Here is a 21,896-nt window from a genome sequence, read left to right as displayed (position 1 = left end):
ACCCTTCTTCACACACCAAAAGGCCTCACACCATCGTGATTAGTCACAAAAGATGTCAGCTTTAGTTCCTGTCAAACCATGTCATTTTACCTTTAATGAGGTATCCCAAAGAAAGAAAAAAACAAATAAAACTTGTGGGTGTGCTTTAGCACATTCCAGCACAGACCTGCTTCTCCAAACACCATCCCAAGCCAACACAACCCCTCAGCCAGAGCAGCACTGAGTGTGGGAAGAGATCCTTAAATACTGAGCACATGGAACTATCAAATATGGGGCAAGCACCAGCCCAGCCCAGCTCTGTCTATGCTGGGAGCACCACCAGAACTGCCTCATGAACTCCACAGGAACAATTTTGGATCAGCTCTCTAAAGGGAGCTTTGGACTCCTCTTTCCCCTTCACTCCTACAAAAAAGGATTTCTTCCCATAGCACTAATCCCAATTCACATGTTTTCTGGCTTCAGAGCTATGCTAATTCTGCCTATAAACAGATGCACGTTCAGTGTTTAGTTTTCAGCTCAGAAAGCAGAACAGGGACCGAACAACAAGCTCAGAACTTCAGAAATCTTCTGATTTTAAATATAAAAATCAGACAAGCCACGCATATTTATGACTCCTATTTCTGCTGTTATCTAGGTCTGAGAAACAAAAAAAAAAAACATAAGAGAGAAATTAAACATGGATAAATACTACAATTTTGAAATGAACAGTTGCTTTAATAACTATAGTAATTACACACTCCCTCAAAAACCTGACAAAGCTTTGAAGTCAGCTCTGCTAACTCTGAGGAGGCTGGACTAGACACTTCCAGGGGGGGCTCAGCCAAACTGAATCTTCCTATGGCACTAAATTTATTCAAATCCCCATTTAGTGCACATTCCCACAATTCCTCCAGCCCTGATCTAACAGGCTGCACTGCTGTCACGGGGAGGAAAGTAACCCATAGCCCAGAGGAGCACCAGGCAGGACCTGCTCATTTGGTAGAGACCTTTTTTGGGTTTATCTTTCTTTTCAAACCAAGCCTAACAACCCCATTCACCAATCATTACAAAAACTTTCCAGGCAGAAGGGAAGTTTGCCACGTTCTCAACTTCGGAAGCCCTTAGGATAAACAAGGGATGGGAGCACGACCGTGTGTGTTTGGTGTGGAGTAAATCCCAGTTTCCCAGCTGGACAGGTCACTCTGACCCCCTCTCACCACTCCAATGAGGTCCCCCCGGCCGTACTCCCCGGTCAGGTGCTTCTTGCCGTCGTCCATGCGCAGCACGGAGCGCAGGCGGCCGTTCAGCACGATGTACGTGCAGTCAGACTTGTCGCCCTGCCTGCAGGGAAAAGAATCAATAACCAGCATTAAGGAAGCATCTCTGCTCAGCAAACGACTCTGGAGGCTTTGAATAAGTTGGTGATTTTTCCCTGCTTGGCTTGGAAGACACAGGAAAGTGTTTAATTGACACTTAAGGAGCAAAGGAGGAATGGAGCAGGCACTTAAAGGTGACTCGAAGTAGGTTTAATGTGTAAATGTACAGGCTGTGCAGTTAACTGAGATAAGGAGTGATAGGACAAAAGGGGAATGGTTTCCAACTCAAAGAGAGTAGATTTAGATGGGATATTGGGAAGGAATTGTTCCCTGGGAGGGTGGGCAGGCCCTGGCACAGGGTGCCCAGAGCAGCTGTGGCTGACCCAGGATGATCCCTGGCAGTGTCCAAGGCCAGGCTGGACACTGCAGCTTGGAGCAGCCTGGGACAATGGGAGGTGTCCCTGCCCATGGCAGGGGGGGCACTGGATGAGCCTTTGTCAGTGTGGGGTTCCATGTTAGCACTGGAAGGGGATGACCAGGGTGTGAGCAGGCCCCAGGGGACACCACAGGCTCATTGCTGGTTACTCAGGAGCTCATTCCCATTGCAAGGTCAACATGGATGTGCTGAGGAATTCTGCAGGTCAAAGAGAAAAAAGCCCCAAGTGGCTCCAGATCTGGTGCACACACCTTTGTCTACTAAGAACATTTTGCTCTACCCAGCTGGCACAATTAGGAGTGCTGCTTGGAATGCCACACTTCTGGTGGTGGAGCTCAACCAAATGCAAGGAATTCCAGATGATTTTAACAAGATACTGACAGCTGGGAATGCTTTGATGCACAGAGTAACCCAAAACTTCCATTAGCATTGGTGCTGCAGGTATGGTTATAAAAACTACAATCATACAGATCATGTCCTAAATCAGACTGTTACTCTCCCACCACTGCAACAACCACATAACAGCTCAATAGAATCCTAGTACATATCCATAAAACTAAGTTTTCCCAAGGTAACTTTTGCCCCTTAAACACAAAATGGCTATTTTTAATTTACTACTGAATAAGCCTAACTGAATTACCTTTGAGTTTTGCTGTTTATTTCAGAAAGGCTGAAAACCTCTGAGCAATAGATGTTCATGCCCTCAACAATGCAGAAACTACCACCAGAACACAGAACTGTGTCTTAATCAACTATGTCACTTTAAAAGCTCGCCAAGACAACAGAAAAGATGAGGAATAGTATGAAATAATTTAGCAACACGTGGAGACAAGAGGCAATGTTGAAGGTACTGCAGAAAGAAAATAATCTCAAAACAGGCAAACAGAGAAACCCGATGGAATGGCTGATAAATACAGTCTGAGGTTCTCATTCCACACATCCCCAAGGGAGCACAGCTCACGAAGCAGGAAAATGTCAACAAACATACAATTTTGTCCACATCTCACCTGTACACAGCTCGTCCAGCCTCCACCTCCATCCAGTCCAGGGCGAAGTCAATTTGCCTGACAAAGGGGGACATTCTCTTCACAACGGTGTGGGCCACCCCCAGCACCACACTGGGCTGCTCCCGCATAATCCTGAGGAAAAAGGGAAGTGTTACTGAACCCCCTTCCCAGAACAGGAGTAGGTACCCACAGGCACCACATCCCAGTGCAGCTGGGCAGAAACTCCCAGGCCACACCCCACTCCTGCCACCACCACTCTCGCCAGGGGCTCTCTGACAAAACACGGGGCTGCCCAGCTTCCAACCCAGCCCAAATTAAATGGCACTCAGAGCTGGCACTGTCCTAGAAGCAGGATGCCAGTCCTGCTGTCTGGCCCTTCTCCCAGTGCAGCAGGATGGACAGGAGCCACATGAGCTCTTGTGTATGAGCCACCCTCCTCATTTCCCCCTCACACAGGTCTCTCATGACTCAGGGAAATGTTCATCCTGTCCCCAGGATCTTGCCTCCCTGCTGTTCTGCACATCTCAGTCTCTAGCTCGTGCTCACTTTCCCCCACATATCACATCAGAATCTTTTTTTATGTAAAGTCTGATGCTCTGAAAAATAAAAGACCTGCTCTGCATTTCAAATACTCCCTTTTCCCTGTCGCAAAGACCCCAAAGAACTGAAATATCTCCTAATAAAGCTCCCAATCTTCACACTGAATGTTTTTAGCCATGCTTAAAAGTCTCTAATAATAAAGACATCATGTAATTCAATATGTTCCTCAAACTGAAAAACTTTGAGGAGGTTCTGCCAGGACAACCTCAAACTCCATGCTGACTGCAAGGCCTAGCAAAAAAATCACTCTCACAGACACCTGGGAATTGTTCAGGGATGTCTAATTTCTCCTTCTTTTTAGACTGAAGATCACTGCACCCTGTCACTGAGGGAGTGAGCACTCAGATACCTCCTGAAGCACTCCCAGGAGTGAATGGATCACACACATCAGGTTGCTGTACCTGTAAAGGCAGCTTATCTTTCCTGTTCCTGTGCAGCATCAAGAGCAGACTACTAAAAAATGGTTATTTCACAAGAGAAATAACAATTCACACAGAAGCAGATTCTTGTCTGCAGTCCCAGCATGAGAAGTGCACACAGAAAGATGAGAGAGTTGCATGAAACCTTTTCATGCAAGGCTGCTCCAAGCCCCAGTGTCCAGCCTGGCCTTGGGCACTGCCAGGGATCCAGGGGCAGCCCCAGCTGCTCTGGGCACCCTGTGCCAGGGCCTGCCCACCCTCCCAGGGAACAATTCCTTCCCAATGTCCCATCTATCCCTGCCCTCTGGCACTGGGAAGCCATTCCCTGTGTCCTGGCACTCCAGACCCTGTAAATTTGTCTCTCTCCATCTTTCCTGCAGCTCCTTCAGGCCCTGCAAGGCCACACTGAGGTCACCCCAAAGCTTCTCCTCTCCAGGCTGAACAATCCCAGCTCTCCCAGCCTTTCCTCCCAGCAGAGCTGCTCCATCCCTCTGATCCCCCTGGAGCCTCCTCTGGCCTCTCTCCAGCAGCTCCAGCTCCTTCCTGTGCTGGGCCCCGGGGCTGGGGCAGCTCTGCAGGTGGGGTCTCACCTGAGCACAGGGGCAGAGGGGCACAATCCCCCTCCCCTGCTGCCCACAAAGTCCAGCCAGCAAACACCATTACCAAAAAGCAGCACAGCTTTTCTCTCCTGACCTCTTCTCTTGCCCAGAATTTTCCCTGCCATCCCACCATTCTGACCAAGATACCTACAGACACATGGAAATTACCCAGCCCTATCCCCCCTTCTCAGCTGATTCAAAAATTAAATAAAGCCCCTAAAAATTCCTGAATGGTTTAGCTCTTTGGTTTTACTCCACCTGCTTACTTAGCCCTCAAAGTCTCCTCCCACACAGGCTGTCTGCTGTTGTCAATAAAAGCCATTTACTCTTTTCCTCCCTCACAATATAGATCTTAATACTTAATGCATTCAAAATGCAAACTACTAACAGGCTTCTTTTATTTCCACTTGCAGCTCTCTCACGTCCCTCAGTGCCATGCAGCTTCTACAAGAGAATTAACACAGCAGGTAAGACCCACCCTTATGCAAGAGAAGAGAAGAGAAAAGAGGTTTTTTCCCCCATTATCAGTCCAGTTTCCTTCCTCTCATGTGGGCATTTACATCCTTCTGCTTGGCACATGCTTGGCACTGGGAAAATTAAAATCCAAAGCTCTGTACTACAGAGGTTTCTGAAGGGACTTTGAGGATTCTTTACTAGAAAGCTCACCAGCTGTAACAATGAAAGGGCTAAGTGGTTTCTGTGAATGCCTGGAACTTCTGCAGATATTCTTGGGGATGTGGTTGCAACAGGATTTTCAGCTTAGCTGGCAAGACCAAATAAAAATCAAAGCATTCCTGCTTCTCTGGCAAGTGCACATGATTAAGCCTCCAAACTGTGAAATTTACTGAAGCAGAAGATGTGAGAGAGCCACTGGTAGCACAGATCCTGAATTTATTCCTCCAGGAGATCCTGGTGACAACTTGATTCCTGTTTACCAGGAGCTGCATGCCAAGAGTGGCAGCTCCCAAAGCACTGCAGGCACATCCCATGGAATTACCCCTGGATTCACCTCACCTTCAGCTTGTGCCACCCCTGGACTTGCACACTGCATCTACAGACAGTAATTTACTCATGGAAACACCACTAAAAAGGCTCCTGCCCTGAAGTTTCAGTGGGAAGGATTTAATCCAACACCCAACACTCAATTCTCCACGCCAGGCTCTTTGCCTCATGGCAACCATTGACCATGTGCTTTCTGCTTCACCCTCTCATTAATTACTGAGAAAAACCACAGCCAGTGTTCCAGGGCAGCACAGAGGAAAAGAGGAAACACATGTGACAAGAAAGGAAGAACGAAATTTCAGAGAATAGGAGTTCTTGTCAAATTTCACCAGTCTGTAAGCTAACAGAAAAATACACAAATTAAGACAAAAACTATTCCTCTGAGATTCCAGGCAAAGGAGAAAGCCGAGCATTGTGGGACTATGAGCACAGAATTTCCATAAAAATGGAAAATAGAACTGCATCTTATTTTATTAACAAGTTTTTCTTTCTCACAGAGTTCAAAGCAAAAATGAACCAACTAGAATAAATGTGATGCTTTTCAAAGCCTTTCTCCAATGTCACTTTTAAGTATGGGCACAGGAGTCAGAAGTGCCATAAAGCCTGTGGTTCAGGACAAATTGTGAAGATGAAATGCTGGAATATGACAGAGCTTGTAAAATGGAGAGAACAGATAAGAGGCTTGAAAGGAGAAAAAAAAAAGATTTGGAAAGGACCCAAAAATGATGATGAGGTGATACATTGATAGGTCCTGATCCCTGAATGGCAAGGGGTTAATGGAAGCAGAAAGGTAACCTGGAATAAACAAGAGGTAATTCAGTTCTTGAGAGAGAAGAGAAATCTCAGGAAAATGAGCTTCAGTAAATGAGAGAGAATCCAGCCCTGAGTATCAAAAAAACAAGGGGAAAAAAAAAAAAAGGAGGAAAAGGTAAAATCTGCCTGGCTGACTGAGACAACATAATGAAATTTGAAGTCAGAAACAAGTAGGAAAACAACAGCAGGAAAAGACAGAGAGAAAAAGCAGCTGTTTAGAAGAACTAGCCAGGTACCACATGGAATGGCACAAGTGGGAAGCATCTCTGGGAAATCAAGCCAAAGAGCTGACAACCACCTCACAAACCTGGGAAAAACACAGCTCATCAACAAGCACCTGCTGAGCACAGCAGGTTCAGTTCCACAGCCTCCTGCCCCAGGTGGGAAAACCAAAACCCCACAGTAAGGATTGTGGGGTAGGGCTGATTGGGAATACAAACAGCTGCAGTTATTTAGAAAGCAGGAAGTGTGCAGAGATGGACAACATCACAGCGGCCCAGAAAACACAACAACCCCCCAGCAGTCCTCCATGTAGCTCCTGGCACATTCCAGAAGCTGGAAAAAGAGTTTATGAAAGGAAATTGTGCATTAGACACAAATTATGTGAGTGAACTAATTGTAACTCTAAATTACAAGATCACAGAATAAATCAAGGGCATTAATCATTATTATTGGCAACAAGGCTAACCACAGTCATCACACTGGATTTTTAATTACCTATATTCCCCTTTAAGCATTCATCCAAGGTCCAGAAAAGAACCTCTCTTGCACAGGGGAATTATTCTTTAACCTGTTCTATTAATGAGCATTAAAAACCCACAGTTACAGCCAGACTGATCACTCACAACACACTCAGCACCCTGGGAACAGAACTGGGGAGGTTTTCCAGCAAAAAGGAATAATGAATCCAAGAAAAGGGCCTGGCAAAACAGCAATTAACCCATGAAGTGCAGGCTCTGGGCAGACTTTCTTATCTGGATTATGAAGTATATGATTCTTGGGCCATAATTCCCACCCCACTGGGTTAAGTGCTCTATAGGCCTTGAACAAAGATGTCACTATTTAATATTCCCACGTTCCCCGAACTGCTTCTTGCTGGAGTTAAATCACCTGATAAATGGGCCACAGCTCATCCAGGCACCTAAACCCACCCCAGAAAGTGAGGGGCTTGCTGTGGGATGCACCTGCAGCAGCACAGACATCCAACACTTGGATTTAAAATCATGGAATCATTACAGCTGGAAAAGACCTCCAAGATCAAGTCCAAGCTTTAACTGAATACCCTCAGGGCCACTAAACCATATCATGAAGTGCCACATCTCAGGCATATCTTAGGTGTTCACATGTTTTTTGAATGCCTCCAGGGACAGTGACACCACCACTGCCTGAGCAGCCTGTTCAGATGTCTGACCACCCTTTCAGGGAAGAAACTTTCCCCAAAATCCAACCTGAACCTCCTCTGGCTGTTTCCTCTCCTCCTGTCCCTGTTCCCTGGCAGCAGAGCCCGACCCCCCCGGCTGCCCCCTCCTGTCAGGGACTTGTGCAGAGCCACAAGGTCCCCCCTGAACCTCCTTTGCTCCAGGCTGAGCCCCTTTCCCAGCTCCCTCAGCCTCTCCTGGGGCTCCAGCCCCTTCCCCAGCTCTGTTCCCTTCCCTGGACATGCTCCAGCCCCTCAATGTCTTTCTTGCTGTGAGAGTAAACCCAGGATTTGACGAGTGGTCCCACCAGCACCCAACACAGTGGGACAGTCACTGCCCTGGTCCTTTGTTCAAAAGAATAATCCAAAAATTCTAAAAAAAACTTAGAAAATATACATTGATTTGGGGTTTTTGTGGCAGAACTCACTCATAGAAATGGGACTTGGAGATGGAGAGGAAGCTGCAGTCTCTGTTGGCCTTGATGGTGAAGATCAGCGGCTCCCCAGTGAGGACAGCAAGCTGCCCCACGAGCTCCCCGGGGTGGGTGATGAAGAGGCAGGTGTCCTCCTCAGAGTCAATCTTCCTCTGGTACACATGAAGCATCCCCGAGACCACAAAGCAAACATTGACATCCTGGAGCAAATGGGAGAAAAAAAAAAAAAAGAGCTCAATAAAAATCCCCCAAGATTTTAAAAGCAATTATCCCAGTGACAGCACTATCATGACCGATCTGTTTCCCAGAAAGCTCCCTATAGGTTTTGAACAATTAGGAGGTAAAATAAGACACAACAGTGAATTATTAAAAGCAGGTTATGAATATTTAAAACTAAGCAGGCACAATATTGAAAGATGTGTTTCCTTTGGGTGGTTATGAAAAATGAAGGCTGCATCTTTGAGATATCAAGGAATAACAGAATTGGGAGTGGAGGAGATCATGGGGAATCACAGCAGCAGGATGAGGGGCATGGCAGGTCAGCAGAGCAGAACCCAGCACTGGCACTGGACCTGCCCATCACCTGCTTTGCTTAAGCTCCTCTACCTACACAGGATTATTATAAACGAAGCTTGTTATATCCTAAACACACTTTGCTATAAACGAATAATGCTGGATTGGTTTTGTGTGAGGGCTTTACTGCAACTGAGTGACATCACAAAAACCCAAAGTGCAGGGTGTGAGAAGAGACTTCCCAGTCCCCACAGCTCGTGAGGAAGGATGCAGGTGGGACACTCCCCACGAGCTTCATCAGAGCTGGTAACACAGAGGCACCAGATTCCCACTCTGGGTCTGGCTGCAGCACCAGCCCTGTGTGCAGGAAGGCCCAGAGCTGGGGGTGTTTCCCCTCCAGGAGAGATGGCTTGGGAGGGGACAGGTGGGAATGTTTGATTTCCCATCAATGTGTATAAACACCTCCTGGAGGGGGGCACAGACTGAGCCAGACTCACCTGATCTCCCTGCCTGGACAGCACAGTGCCAGCAGTGACCTGATGCAGCGTCACTTTGCCGTTCAGCAACGCAGGATTCTGGAGGAGAAAGGAATGTGAGGTACAATTTACTGCTCTGTGCACAGCTAAAGGCCCAGAATGTGAGGAAGCACCCAAACAAAGCAAGTAAGAATAACAGTTAAGACTATGTTACTTGAATCTCTTTAAAAGATGGCATCTATTTTTATATTTCTCTACCCAACAGACATTTCTGCCAAAAGAGAAAGAAAGGTTTGATCCATTTTAACTGATCACACTTGGATTCTTAAAGACTTTTTATTTGCCAATTTTCACCCAGACTCTTTAAAGGTCTATTATGATAAGAGACCTGTACCAGCTGATATGAAAGTCATGAAACATGAAGTTATTCCGAAAGGAAGGTGAAACCAGAGGAGACTCTCTACATCATGGAGTAACTGAACAAGATGATCCAGCACTGGTTTTGTCCCAGCCCAGCCCTGGGCACAGAGCTCAGCTGTGCTGTACCTGCAGAGCATTTTTATACACTCTGTACAACAAAAGCTTCCCCAAGCTCATGAACTCCTGTGCTCAGGCAGAGAAAAGTGGGAATTTTCCTCTTAAACTGAAAAGCACATAGCAGGAAAGGGTCTTCCCAAAAGCCACCCTCACTTTGGATCCCAATCCCCTGCAACGTCAAGGAGCTGAGCTGGCTGAGCCTAAAAATTCCTTTAATCCATACATGGCTTTCACCACCATAACCCTGAGTGCATAACAGACAACCAAACAGGCATGGACAGACTTTTCTTTCCATCCCAAAGAACTGCCCCCCCAATTTGGGGTCCCATGAGCAATCAGGATCAAACCCTAACGCTTCTGGCCACCTTTGCTTTGGTACAACTTTCACCCAAACCAGCAAACCACAGCGTCACAGACTGGTTTGGTTTCAAATGGACCATAAAACTCATCCACTCCAGGCAGGGACACCTTCCACTGTTCCAGGCTGCTCCAAGCCCCATCCAGCCTGGCCTTGGGCACTGCCAGGGATCCAGGGGCAGCCACAGCTGCTCTGGGCACCCTGTGCCAGGGCCTCACCATGCTTCAAATGAAGAATTTCTTCCTAATATCTAATGTAAGCCTGCCCTCCTTCAGCTTAAGGCCATTCCCCCTTGTCCGGTTACTCCATGCACACAGCTCCTCTCCTCTTCTTATAAATCTTCAGAAGTTCAACATTTTATCACCACCCCTCAATGGGCTGGGGCAGAAAACAAAGCTCAGTTATGAGTTCATCTGCTGGGCTGAGGAGAGGCAGCACAGTCCCAGCTCTCACAGCTTCCCTGGGTACTTGGCTGTGCCCAGGCTCTGCCCCAGAGGCAGAAGCACTGAAAGCTGCACTCACAGGAAGAACCAATTCAGCACAAGAGCAGAGCAGAGTGGGACCCCAGTCATTAACCCCATTCCAGCAGGAAACCAGCACAGCAGAGATGTAAACACTCCACCAGAGTAATTGTTCTGCCAGGCTGGAATTTTTCCATTTTGGGTTGAAAAAAAATAATGCAAGTGAAATAATCACAATTATTCTTTACACCTACTGCTGATAAAAAGAACATATTTTCATCAAAAATAGTTTTATTAAAGCCAATCTGTTTCATGGGAACATATCCAATGCAGAGAACCTGACAAGCACCTGTCAAAATATTTCAGTTCAGCAATAGCAACTCAACTAATTTTTATAATGTTTTTTCTATATTTAGACATTTATGGTTGTATAGCATTATCTATTCTTAAAGCCAAAGTTGTAACTCTGAAAGCACCTCTCAGTAGGGGAATACAAGCTCCCCCACGAGCTCTACTTATCAAGAGCATTTCCAGGCTGCATTAGCTCCAAGAAAAATTGCTGCAAAGATTTTCTTTGTGTCTAAGACTACTTAAGTATTGGGATAGATTGTACTCAGAGCTGTGAAAGCCTCATCATTGGAGATCTTTGAGAACAGCTTAGCCAAAAACCTGCCAGAAATGACTTAGCAATATCTGATTCTGCCTCAGGCGTGAGCAGGGACTGAGTGACCTCCAAGCAGACCTTGGTATCCTCCTTTGCTGTGCTATTACTGCCCCATCAAGCAAGAAAAGAGCTGACAAATAAAATCCATCCTGTCTCTCTCCAATGGGTGAGACCAGCAAACCCAAATTCAGCATTGCACAGGTACAGGGTTTAGGCTAAAAACCTGCACTGATCCCTGCCAGCCACGAGCTTTTAGAAAAAGAACTCATTACCCCAAGAAACTCCATTTCCCAGCAAGTTTCTTTCTGTCCATGACTGTAACAAATGATTGCAGCAGGAAACCCAACAAATTTGGTTACAATAACAAATATAAGAAGCAACAGAGGTTATTTCTGGGTAACAAATTAGCAGGGGTTTACAGTACAGAAGTGAAAACACAAACCAAGTATAAACAATTTAAATAAAGCAATAATTAGCTGGGACAAATAATTATTTTGTCAAAGGAAATTCCCTTATAACTCACACAGAAGAGATGCCCTGCAACACTGCTTAACCCTCCCATCATAACTGCAGATAAAGCTGAAAACACACAAAAATGGTATGAGATTGAAAACCATTCATGACACAGATCCAAGGAATTCATGTTACTTAAAACAAAATTTAAAAAAGGAAATTGAATTCTGAAGTCAGATACCTAAAGGCTATTTGAAATAATGACTCTCTCCTAGAGACATTTACACCTCTCCCTCTCTGTCACAGGAGAAAAAAAACCAACAACCAACAAACCCCAAACCTACCACCTGTCATTAAAACATCTTTATTTTATTCATTCTGATTGGCTGCTCTGAAAAATGACAACTTAAAATGCTTCCATCCAGCTAAGAAAGAAAAATCTCATTTTTTTTCAAGAGAAGAGCTTACAAGAATTAATTTTCTTTCATGTAAGCAGCATTGAACACAAATATTTTGTACACAGTAAGATTCTTCTTGCATTGCCTGTAGAATAATCAACTTTTGCTATTCCTACATGGAAAAAAAAAAAAATTGAGCTTTCAATGACATTTCTGGCATTTGGCTACATCCCACCAGATTCTGATTTGCTTGTGAAAAACTAAGGTGCTTGAAAATCCTACCTTACTTCACCATTATTTTGATCTTCACCTTACAAACAGTGCCTCAGGCACTTCCTTGCAAGGATACTGTTGCAATTATCTCTAAACTGCTACTTGTTAATTACTGAGAAACTTATTCTAGACTAAAAGTGCTGTAAATCAGGAGCTTCAGCAACCTTGGAATCTTTGCTTATGATCTGAAAGTTGGATCAAGAACAGAACAGATGAAGGTACCTAGTCCTACTTTACTCCTTTTGCAGCAAGAATTTCTTCTAAGATAGTCTGTAGCCTTTCATGAGGATATAAATGCCTGAAAAAACCTGAAAATTAACATAATGAGACAGGTAAGGCTCCTGCAGACTAAGAGACCTCAGATCAGTGGTGACATGGAACAGGCACCTCGAGCCTCACAACTGGGAGCTGAAAGACCCTGACAAGGATTTTGAAGCTGCAAGGGGAATAATTTTGGAAGTCAGGAGGAAATGCTAAAATCCAAAAGTAAAATCTTTCAAGTTTTAGCAAGTGTGGTCTGGTGACAGCTCTGAAGGCAGGGGAGGAGGTGCAGCAGCTGTGCCCAGCCTCTGGCAGCACCAGCAGACTGGAATCATTGCAGTGCAGGCTGGAACAAACCAAGGCTGAGACAGATGCAGAGCTTTCCCAAATTGTCTGATTATCCACATGAGCAGACACACCTCTGTAATGAAATGCAGCTGGAATGACGAAAGCATAAATTTTCAATCCTTCTTACAACACCAAGGGGCTCAGCAGGGGTTGAGCTCAGGAAGGATCGGGCACAGCCCCTGCCACGGGCACAGGACCCAGCTGGGAGCTGCTCCCAGTGCCACTGGGCAAGTCCAGGGACACAATTCCAAACCCAAACAACGCCCTGGGATGCAGTGCCACCAGGATTAATGGGTTCAGCAACCACCTGAGCCTTTAGGTAGCTTCCCCCACTCAGCAGGGGCACAGAATGAGGTGGCAGGAATTGCACAGGCCCAGGGCTAACTCCGCACACACACGGGGGAGATTCGTGCGCTGCATCCCGGCGTGGCTTGTGGAAATGACAGAATAATTCAAATTTATTTCAGCCCTTCTAATGACTCCAACAGCCTACTGAATAAAACATCCAGCCCATCTCCAGTGCACTGAGGAGACAAATCCACTTTTCAGTTCCTGGCAGAATGAGATGAAAAGCAGAACCGAAGCCAGTTCCCTTTGCAATAACTCACATCAAGTTTCATCAAGGTTGAGAGGTCTTTCTTTGCTGCTTCCACGATGGCATCAATGTGTTTGCTGTTACAGGAATCCTGCACAGCACTGTAATGGAAAACTGCTGAAGGAGTTTCTGTCACTGTCACTGTCTTTTTCAATATCGACTGCAAAGAGAACAAACACATCAAGGATTAGTTTTTAAACATCAAAATTGGCACCTACCTGGCCAAAATTTGCCTTTACCATTTGCATTCTCTATGCACCACAACTGGTGGTCTGCAAAAAAGAAATCTAAGTTTCCAAAAAAACAACAGCTTGCTAACTTCATTATCCCTGTACTTTTCTGCACAGCCTGACACTCAAATCAAACAAAGTTACTCATCAAAGCTTGTGAAAGGGAAGAATAAGAGACTTTCCATAAACTGGGCCTCTGCCAGCTTGATGGAACTCAAACTTCATCAACCCTGTACACAAAGATGGAGGAAGAGATAAAATGTCTGTCAAGGTCACAGTGAGCAACAGTTTCATTCCAGATTTTGGGTTACAGTTTTATAATTCAAGAGTGGTTTTGGGCTCAACTGCCAGGTCAGTATTTGTAAAAAGCAGACCACAAAAATAAAAACAGATTTATAAATAATGACTGGAAGCCTACAACTGATACAAGTTTTTAATTCCTTGCTGTAAAGTACCTCTCACAAATAAAGCATGGTCTGACAAATCCAAATAATCCATTTCATGAGTCAGGGGAAGAAAATACACGAAAAGCTGCAGCAGTGGTTTCCCATTGCTCACCAAGGGAACCTCCACAGAATTTCAAGATGTGCAGTAAAACAACTTGACAGCCACTAAAATCTACTAAAACAACTGTAAGTTAAAAAAACAGTAATACAAAAAACGTTCAAGGCCAGGTTGGATGGTCTAGAGGAAGGTCTCCCTGCTCATGGCCATGGCAGGGGGGTTGGACCAGTTGGGCTTCAAAGGTCTCTCCCAACCCAAACCATCTGAGGATTCTGCAAATCCAAATATCCCAACTCGGACAGAGCTGCAAGGGCAGTGTTTCGAAGGAAGGAAGAAATTTAAATGCCTCTGAGCAGAATGCAGTAAGGAAGCACAGGGCAGGAAGCAGGCTGGACTCTCAGGGGATGAGCAGACCCACCTTGGCCACGGTGGGGCTGCCCGCGGCGTCCTCAGGGACGAGGTGCACCCTGGCCCTCTCGTAGGCCATGTCCATGTCAGACTTGGCACCGCTGGAACTGTCTGCAAGCAATGCACAAAGCTTGGTTTGAGCACCTCCTGTAGTGCAGTTTCTCAGAAACAGCAGGTAACACACTGAATGCAGCAACTTCAGCAAGTGGCATCTTCATATTCCTGTTGATGTCCCAGCTCCTTTCCCAGAACCTTAAATCTTCCTGTCTGAAGTCAGGTCTACAACACATCCCAGAATTCCCACAGCCACTCTTGTACAGAATACAATCATTATTCGAAGGTTTACTGGAGAAAGAGCAGCTCCATATGGGCTGATCTGACTCCCTGTCCATCTCCCTGCCCCCCAAAGCCCAGGGTCACCAAGTGCCCTCTCAGTCTGAACACGCATTTCTCAGGTGCAACCCAAACACTCTGATTTTGGCCCTGCAGGCAGGGAAAGCATCTCCTCCCCAGCCCTGCACCTCAAAAACCCGGGGAGAAGAGAACGAGGAGGCATTCTAAGAATGAAAGCTTCTGTCTACTCAACTGCTATTCAAAGCAGAAGCCTTCCCCTCAGCCGTGGTGCCCACACAGTGATTAATTAAACCGTCTTGCTGCTCAAACGGGAGCGAGGAAGGAGCCGGCAGGACGAGCTGCACGCGGAGCCGCTGAGTCAAGAGCACAGGAGGCGGTGGGGAAGGAGAGGGATGGATCCTGTGTGATGAACACACGGTGTCCCACACACTGCTGGGATGGAAGGCACTGCACAAACAATGGCAACTGCCACAGTTCCTGGCAGCATTCCCGGCCTCTTCCCTGCCAAGCTCTGCCGGTCCCACGTGCGCTGCACGGCAGGGCTTTGGGGGAAAAGCAGCTTCTCTAACTCTTGGGGAAAAGAAACACCAAAACAGTACAAGACAACTGCTGCTTAACCTTAAAAATAGAGTTAGGAAGATTTACTTCCAGGGACAACGAAGGGGTGAAGTTGTCACATCCAAAAGGCCCCGCTGTTTTATTTCTGCTTTCTAATTCCTCTGTCCCCCAGCCCAGATGCTTCACAGGAATTAATTCCATCTTTCTCCACACAAAGTTAGCACACTTCTAAAGCAGAGTAGCCTGAGCTGGCAGGATCCTATTCCCTATCTTACACAACTGCTATGTTTCAAATTAGATAACTACACAAAAAAAAACCAGAAGAACAAATTACACCCAGCCCCAGGAGCAACTGAGGCAAAAGTGTTTTCTCCCAAAGCAATTTTCAGCAGTGTTTATTAATTCTAACAACAAGCAAATCAAGGAGATGTTGAGATAACAGCACTTGTAGGACTCTAAGACAGTTTTCTCCTCTCTGAATTAATAATAAACATAATCAATATTCCATGGAGTCTGAACACACAGTAAGCAGTGGAATAGAATCTGAAGCAAGATCTTGATCTTTTCATTACAGATATCAAAACACTTTCCGTGCAAGCTAAGCAGTGAGAAGAAATCAGCTCTGTTAACTGAGGCAAATCATAATTACCCAATTAGATACACTCCTTCCGTCAGTAAAAATTAATTTTCTCTCTCTGCTAAGCTCTGTGTACCCTGACATAACTTTTATGACACATAAAAGGAGAAAGGAAGGACAAATGGATGTATCCACCGAGAAGTCTGCAGGGATCCTTCCACATAACAGCTCCTAAGAACACACAGGGACTGTCCCTTAGAATGTCACAGGGCTGCACAGGCCCAGCCCACTGAACTGCCTCATTTACCTGGCAGAAGGGGCTGTGTTCAGGGCAAGGATTATTTTATTTACCACTGAATTAAGTCTGCTGGTACCTTTTATAAATCCCAGTGTAAAACAGCCTCACCCACATGAAAATCAAGCCAAGTCTTGTGTGGGTCAGTCAATATTTTCTCCTAATTTGTCTCCCTGGCTTAGAAAGATGATCCCAGCCAAAATCCTACCTCTCCATCACACCCATGCCTCTGGACAGTAACATGGAAACCATGAAAAAAAAAAATTGAAGTGGGACCCTTTATACTTGCCCAGCAGGACCAGAAGAGGAAACAAATCAGCCCTCCAGTGTTAAAATTGAAGGAGCTACCCATTGCTCTCCTGTGTGCACACCAACAACATCACGTGGCAGCAACAAAAAACACAACCCTTACTTTGGGGAAAACTCTCAGTGCTGAGGGCTCCCTCAGCCTGGCTCCCTCCTTTCTCCTTGTCTCCAAGTTCTTCAACCCCTCATAGTATGTTCCTTTCTCCCAAGGTGAGCAATAAAAGCATTTTCTAAAGTACCCAGGACACCTTTATTCCACTGATTAAAGATTTCTCTATTAAAAGTACCTGTGCATGACCTTAGAATTCCCTCACAGTGGTTAATTTAGTACTCATCTAACAGCAACAGATGTCTGTGTTCTGTGATTCCCACAAGAACTCCAGTTTCTCCACCTTGGAACACAAAGCTGTCCTCAACACCAGGCCCAGAGGAAAATGTCTACAGTGGAGTAACTAAAATTCCCCAAAATGATACTGCAGCATCAGAGCAGCTCAGCCTCATAAATGTCTCCTCAGAGCATCCCATGATCAATCACCTTTATTATCCACTCTAAAGACCATTCCTCTAAAAGCAGCAAAGCCATGTAATGTGCTTTTTGGGACAATCAGCCAAGCAAGAAACGTGTGTCATCTTTTATGTGAAGGATGATGGCCTATCATCATAATTCAGTTGGTTTCAGTAATATCAATTAATAAAGCTCTTCATTTGCAGGTCTTGGTAGCCAAATGATGTTCCCCATTGCTGATAATACCAGCAAGGGAATGCTCTCTTGGATAATAGTCCATTTTTTATGAAATAATTTTTTGACAAATGAGTTAGGAAGAGGCATCACTGCAAGATGATTATCTGCCATGAACAGGACTGCAAGATGATTATCCACCATAAATAGGAAAATTGTCCAACCCAGCACTCCAGAGATCATGTGGTTTCCCCCCAGGATTGGATAAATTACATATTTCCCACAATTTTGCCAAGCACTACTTACTAGAAGCCTCTGTAGACCCTGCATAGGGAGGTGATGAAAGGCTCCTTCTGAAAACATGCTCAGAGTTTTCTGCACCAGAAATCCTCAGCATATCTGAAATTTAAAAACAAATTATATAAACATAAGGTAGCCCCTAATAAAGTAAGTTTCACTAACAACAAGAACCTTTAACTACTTATTAAAGGCTGATTTAAAGATTTTGAAACACTGACATTAAATATTGTTTAAACCTTTTTCCTGGTTTTGATTTAATTAATTTTTTTCCATCTGCAGGGGCAAAATTCAACTCCATCTATTTTCCTGGCCTTACCCTCAATACTAAGTCTTTAGCCTGAAAAGACACATATCCAGCAATTCTTCTGCCAGTGTCTAGAGAGCTGAATTTTCCCAACTCCCCCTCTGCATTCAAAATTAGGAGTAATTTTTCCTCTTTCCTTCATCCCTCAACATCATTAAGAACACAGTAACATTTCCCCATTGAAGCTAAGGACTATCCAAAGGCTTCAAACCTGAAGCTGATCTAAGACAATCCCTAACCACTCTGATAAAATAGAAATCCTCTGATCAACAGCAGTGATATCAAGATGTAGTGAAAGGACACAGGGGAATGGCCTTGTGCTGCAGGACAGCAGGGTTGGATTGGATTTGGAGAAGACATTCTTTACTATTAAGGACAGTGAGGCCCTGGCACAGGGTACCCAAAGCAGTTGTGGCTACCCCTGGACCCCTGGAAGTGTCCAAGGCCAGGTTGGATGGGGCTTGGAGCAGCCTGGGACAGTGGAAGGTGGGGTGGCACTGGGTGAGCTTTAAGGTCCCTCCCAACCCAAAACATTTTGGGTTTCAATGAATACTACAACAGCTAAAGAAGGTCACAGAGGACAGTTTCTCCACGTTTCCAGAAGCATTACCCGTTTCCAGTGCTTCCCCAGACTTTTCAAACTTCTCTCCACGATCCTCCTCTAAAGCGCTGCTCACTTGTCTCTTGCCCGCTTTGCCGGCGCTGCCTCCGGCGGTGACGCTGCTCACGGAGATCAGTGGGATGGCCTGGCTCTGCTGGGAGCAGCAGGGGGACAAGCAAACATGAACCTCCCCCTCACACGTGTTCCACACCCTGCAGCCTGCACAGACCCCCCGGCACCGCTCACGTTGTGCTGATCAATCCCAGATCGCCAAGGGTGGCTTGTCCTGGGATGTGCAGCTCCCTCAGTGCATCCCACCAGGCCCTGGGGACTCACAGCCTGGCACTTTGAGCATTCCCTGACCCTCTGGCACCACGGGTGCAGCATACAGGCTGAGGTGACATAATTAGCAAACATCAGAAGCACACAGATCACTCTGGAATGAAGCACTTGGGAAGTTTAAGCCTCCTCACCAATTCCCCAGGCATCAGCATAGGCTGGGCTTTATGGGCTGGTTATACAAGTGCCTCAATCCTCAAGCACTGTCATTATGAAATTAATATGTAGCATTTGCTTTATGGCCTTCTGCAAGAAGGAAAACCTCTCTGTGTCCTGGCAGGAGAGCTGAGGGCCTGCCTGCCAAACTCACACAGCTGAAGAGCTCCGTGGTCAGCCCCAGGTAGTTGTGCAGGGCCAGGAATGTCACCCTCTGCAGCCTCACCATGATGATCTACAAAGAGGGAATAAAGAAGCAAGAGCAATGGATTTAGCATTCTCCCACACTCGTTCTGGCATTTAGATACAATCATGCACCAGAGTACCTGAAAGGGTCCATAAAATACAGGCTGTACCCTAAGCTGAAATTCCTTTTTAGCAACTGATAAATTGAGACAGAGATAGATTCAAATGATCCACCAATGACTTCATAATCATTTGATGGCACGAGAATCCAAAGTCTTACTCCCAAACACCAAATGCTTTTTGTTTTCTATAAACATCAATAATAAAAGTGCCCTGAAATAGAAGTATTTGCTTCCAATTTTCCCCTCTCATTAAAAAAATTATTCCAGCTTTCCCCATACAGAGCCTATCCCACTGCTCCACAGGCACTCAAACCCAACACTGGAATCAGTGGCACCTTCCTCTGCCCTGCCAGCTAATTCCCACTCCTGAGCCATCCTCTCTGTTGTATCAGCTCTCACAGAGCAAATTAACTTGGTGTTAATGATCTGTTCTCCTTCAACCATCAGTGTGAGGAGGTTCATGTGCTGCTCATAAATCACCCAGAGACCAGAACAGTTTGCAAGGACAAACAGATTTAGAAGTGATAGTAAAGCAACAGGACAGCCCAGAGTGACTGGTGGGGTCACCCTTTGGCTGCCACAACTGTGGGACAAGGAAATCCTGGAAATCCTTAATCCTGATCCCTGCACCACCTGCCACCTGCAGGAGGTACAAGCCTGATTTCAGTGCTCACCTGAGAACTGAGTCCCTGCAAAGCAATAGAAGGTGAACACAGAACTGACACAAAGCACAGCTCTTTCCTCAGGGGCTGACAAAGGCTTCTAAAGTTGAAATTCACATGTCAGTCTGAATTTTGTGACTCTTACAAAGCATCAGCCCTCACCAAGCAGCTCCTGAGGGCCCAGCAGTCCTGTTTCAGAACATGTGACAGTCTGTTCACAACTCTCAGCCATTCTGGAGCCCTCCTGGTGCAGCCCAAGCTGCAGAGCCCACCCCAGCACCTTCCACTCGCCAAGGACCAACAAACTCACACTGCAGGTCTGGCTGATTGATGAGGGTACCACAGGCAGAAACTCAATTAATGGAGATATATAGATACATAAATGGTTATTTTCCTGTTTGTGATAATGTTTGTGATAATTAAGTCTAGGGCTCAACAGCCAGGAGAGCAGCAGAACAAGTCCAAATCTTGACAGGCTGTGCTGAGCAGCTCCGTAGCTACCAAAGGATGAGCTTGCTGAGCATCTAAATATCCTCCTTCAACCTGGAAATGAGAGTGGCTCCCCCTTCCCCCTCAGCTCCACCTACCTGCACCACTCTCACAAGGGTTTCAGGGTATTTCTGGAACACATCCTGGAAGGCACTGGCTGGAAGTCTCAGTATGGTGGATGGAGTGGCTGCTCGGGCTGAGACAGTTTTATAGGGAGCAGGGTGACCCTAAGAGAAAGTTCCAGAGACACGGGGTTAATCCATCAACTATCCAATTCAATTCTTCCCAAATTCCTGCTTTGCTGTTGCCTATGTCTGACAGACATCGTCTGACCCCAAAAAGCCTTCAGCTTGTGCTCCATGACCACGGGGGGTGTAACGAGGGTGAATTCACATCTGCATTAGAGACAGGGGCAGAGAAACAAGAGCCCCAGGGATGTGGATGAGGCTGAGGGAAGTGCCAGGCTCTCAGCTCTGACACAGTTTTATTACAGAGCCAGCCTTCAGAAGCATTTGAAATCCCAGCTAGTCAAGGCTGCAGAGAAAAGAGGGTTTGTTGATTTTATTATCTCGGCTGACAACCAAGCTATTTGCTGCAAAAACAACCCCAGACTCACACAAACAGTGAAAAACACAACAGAATTGTACAGTAATTACAGACATAATGGAGGAAGACAAAAGACAGGCAGACTTCCTGTGTTTCAAGACATATATATATATATTTTCATATATATCTATGAAATATTCCATGTGACAAAGCCGAACAGCTTCTCTTTACTTGAGACAAAGTGGGTCTAGACCATCCTGCTCAAAGAACAGATGGAGAACTAACAAACAAATGAAAAGTGGGTAGAATACAGATTTTTTTCACACTGGAAGAAGGCAAGCCTCTGGTTTTGGATTTTGCCCCTTAAATGAGAATAGATTTTAACAAAAATCTACTGTCAAACACTTAGATAAAAAACTCCAGACAGACAATATCCCTTCTACCCATTTAATAAATGCTGAAAATAACACCTCTAACTCATAAATTAATTTACTAATCCATCAAATATTGATTTACACAGTACTGATAAGATAAAATGAGCCTTTTTGCAGCACAGAGCAGGGGCGAAGGAAGAAATGGAGTTTCTATTTTAACAGCACCTCACAGCTCTGGAAGCTTTCCCCCTCCTGAGCAACAGAAGGCACCTTTTTCCCTACACTGACACACAGATGTTAAATGCTGATTACAAACCAAACTGCCTGCAAAGAATATCAGACAATTCAACACAAGCACTTTGAGGAATTCCTGCCTAAAGAACCCAGCAAAACCAAACAAGAGACTTTCTCTAATCACTCCAGAAAATAAAGCTGCAGCTCTGTCTGCCTGCTGGTCTGGAAGGCACCATGAAGCAGATTCTAAAATTAAATTAAATTAATTGGAACCAATTTCTTAATTACACCAACTTCAGCTGAACCTTTTTAT

At 45.5% G+C, this 21,896-nt stretch overlaps 1 protein-coding gene across 3 annotated transcripts in view; it reads right to left on the bottom strand.

The window, feature by feature from the left end:
- Positions 1-21,896, bottom strand: part of PNPLA7 (patatin like phospholipase domain containing 7) — a 117,653-nt gene that overhangs the window by 82,424 nt on the left and 13,333 nt on the right. For 2 of the 3 annotated variants that reach the window (XM_069032100.1, XM_069032102.1), the window contains 10 exons: positions 20,528-20,656; positions 19,125-19,205; positions 18,485-18,629; positions 17,577-17,669; positions 14,512-14,612; positions 13,373-13,519; positions 9,033-9,110; positions 8,017-8,222; positions 2,739-2,870; positions 1,197-1,320 (listed from right to left, as the gene is read on the bottom strand). In XM_069032100.1, the coding sequence (XP_068888201.1) occupies positions 1,197-1,320; positions 2,739-2,870; positions 8,017-8,222; positions 9,033-9,110; positions 13,373-13,519; positions 14,512-14,612; positions 17,577-17,669; positions 18,485-18,629; positions 19,125-19,205; positions 20,528-20,656 (1,236 nt within the window). The remainder of the gene's footprint in view (positions 1-1,196; positions 1,321-2,738; positions 2,871-8,016; positions 8,223-9,032; positions 9,111-13,372; positions 13,520-14,511; positions 14,613-17,576; positions 17,670-18,484; positions 18,630-19,124; positions 19,206-20,527; positions 20,657-21,896) is intronic. The other variant, XM_069032101.1, reaches the window with a different exon arrangement.

Source organism: Aphelocoma coerulescens, chromosome 17, assembly GCF_041296385.1.
Source record: "Aphelocoma coerulescens isolate FSJ_1873_10779 chromosome 17, UR_Acoe_1.0, whole genome shotgun sequence".
NCBI lineage: Eukaryota > Metazoa > Chordata > Aves > Passeriformes > Corvidae > Aphelocoma > Aphelocoma coerulescens.
This window is presented reverse-complemented; position numbering and strand designations above follow the sequence as displayed.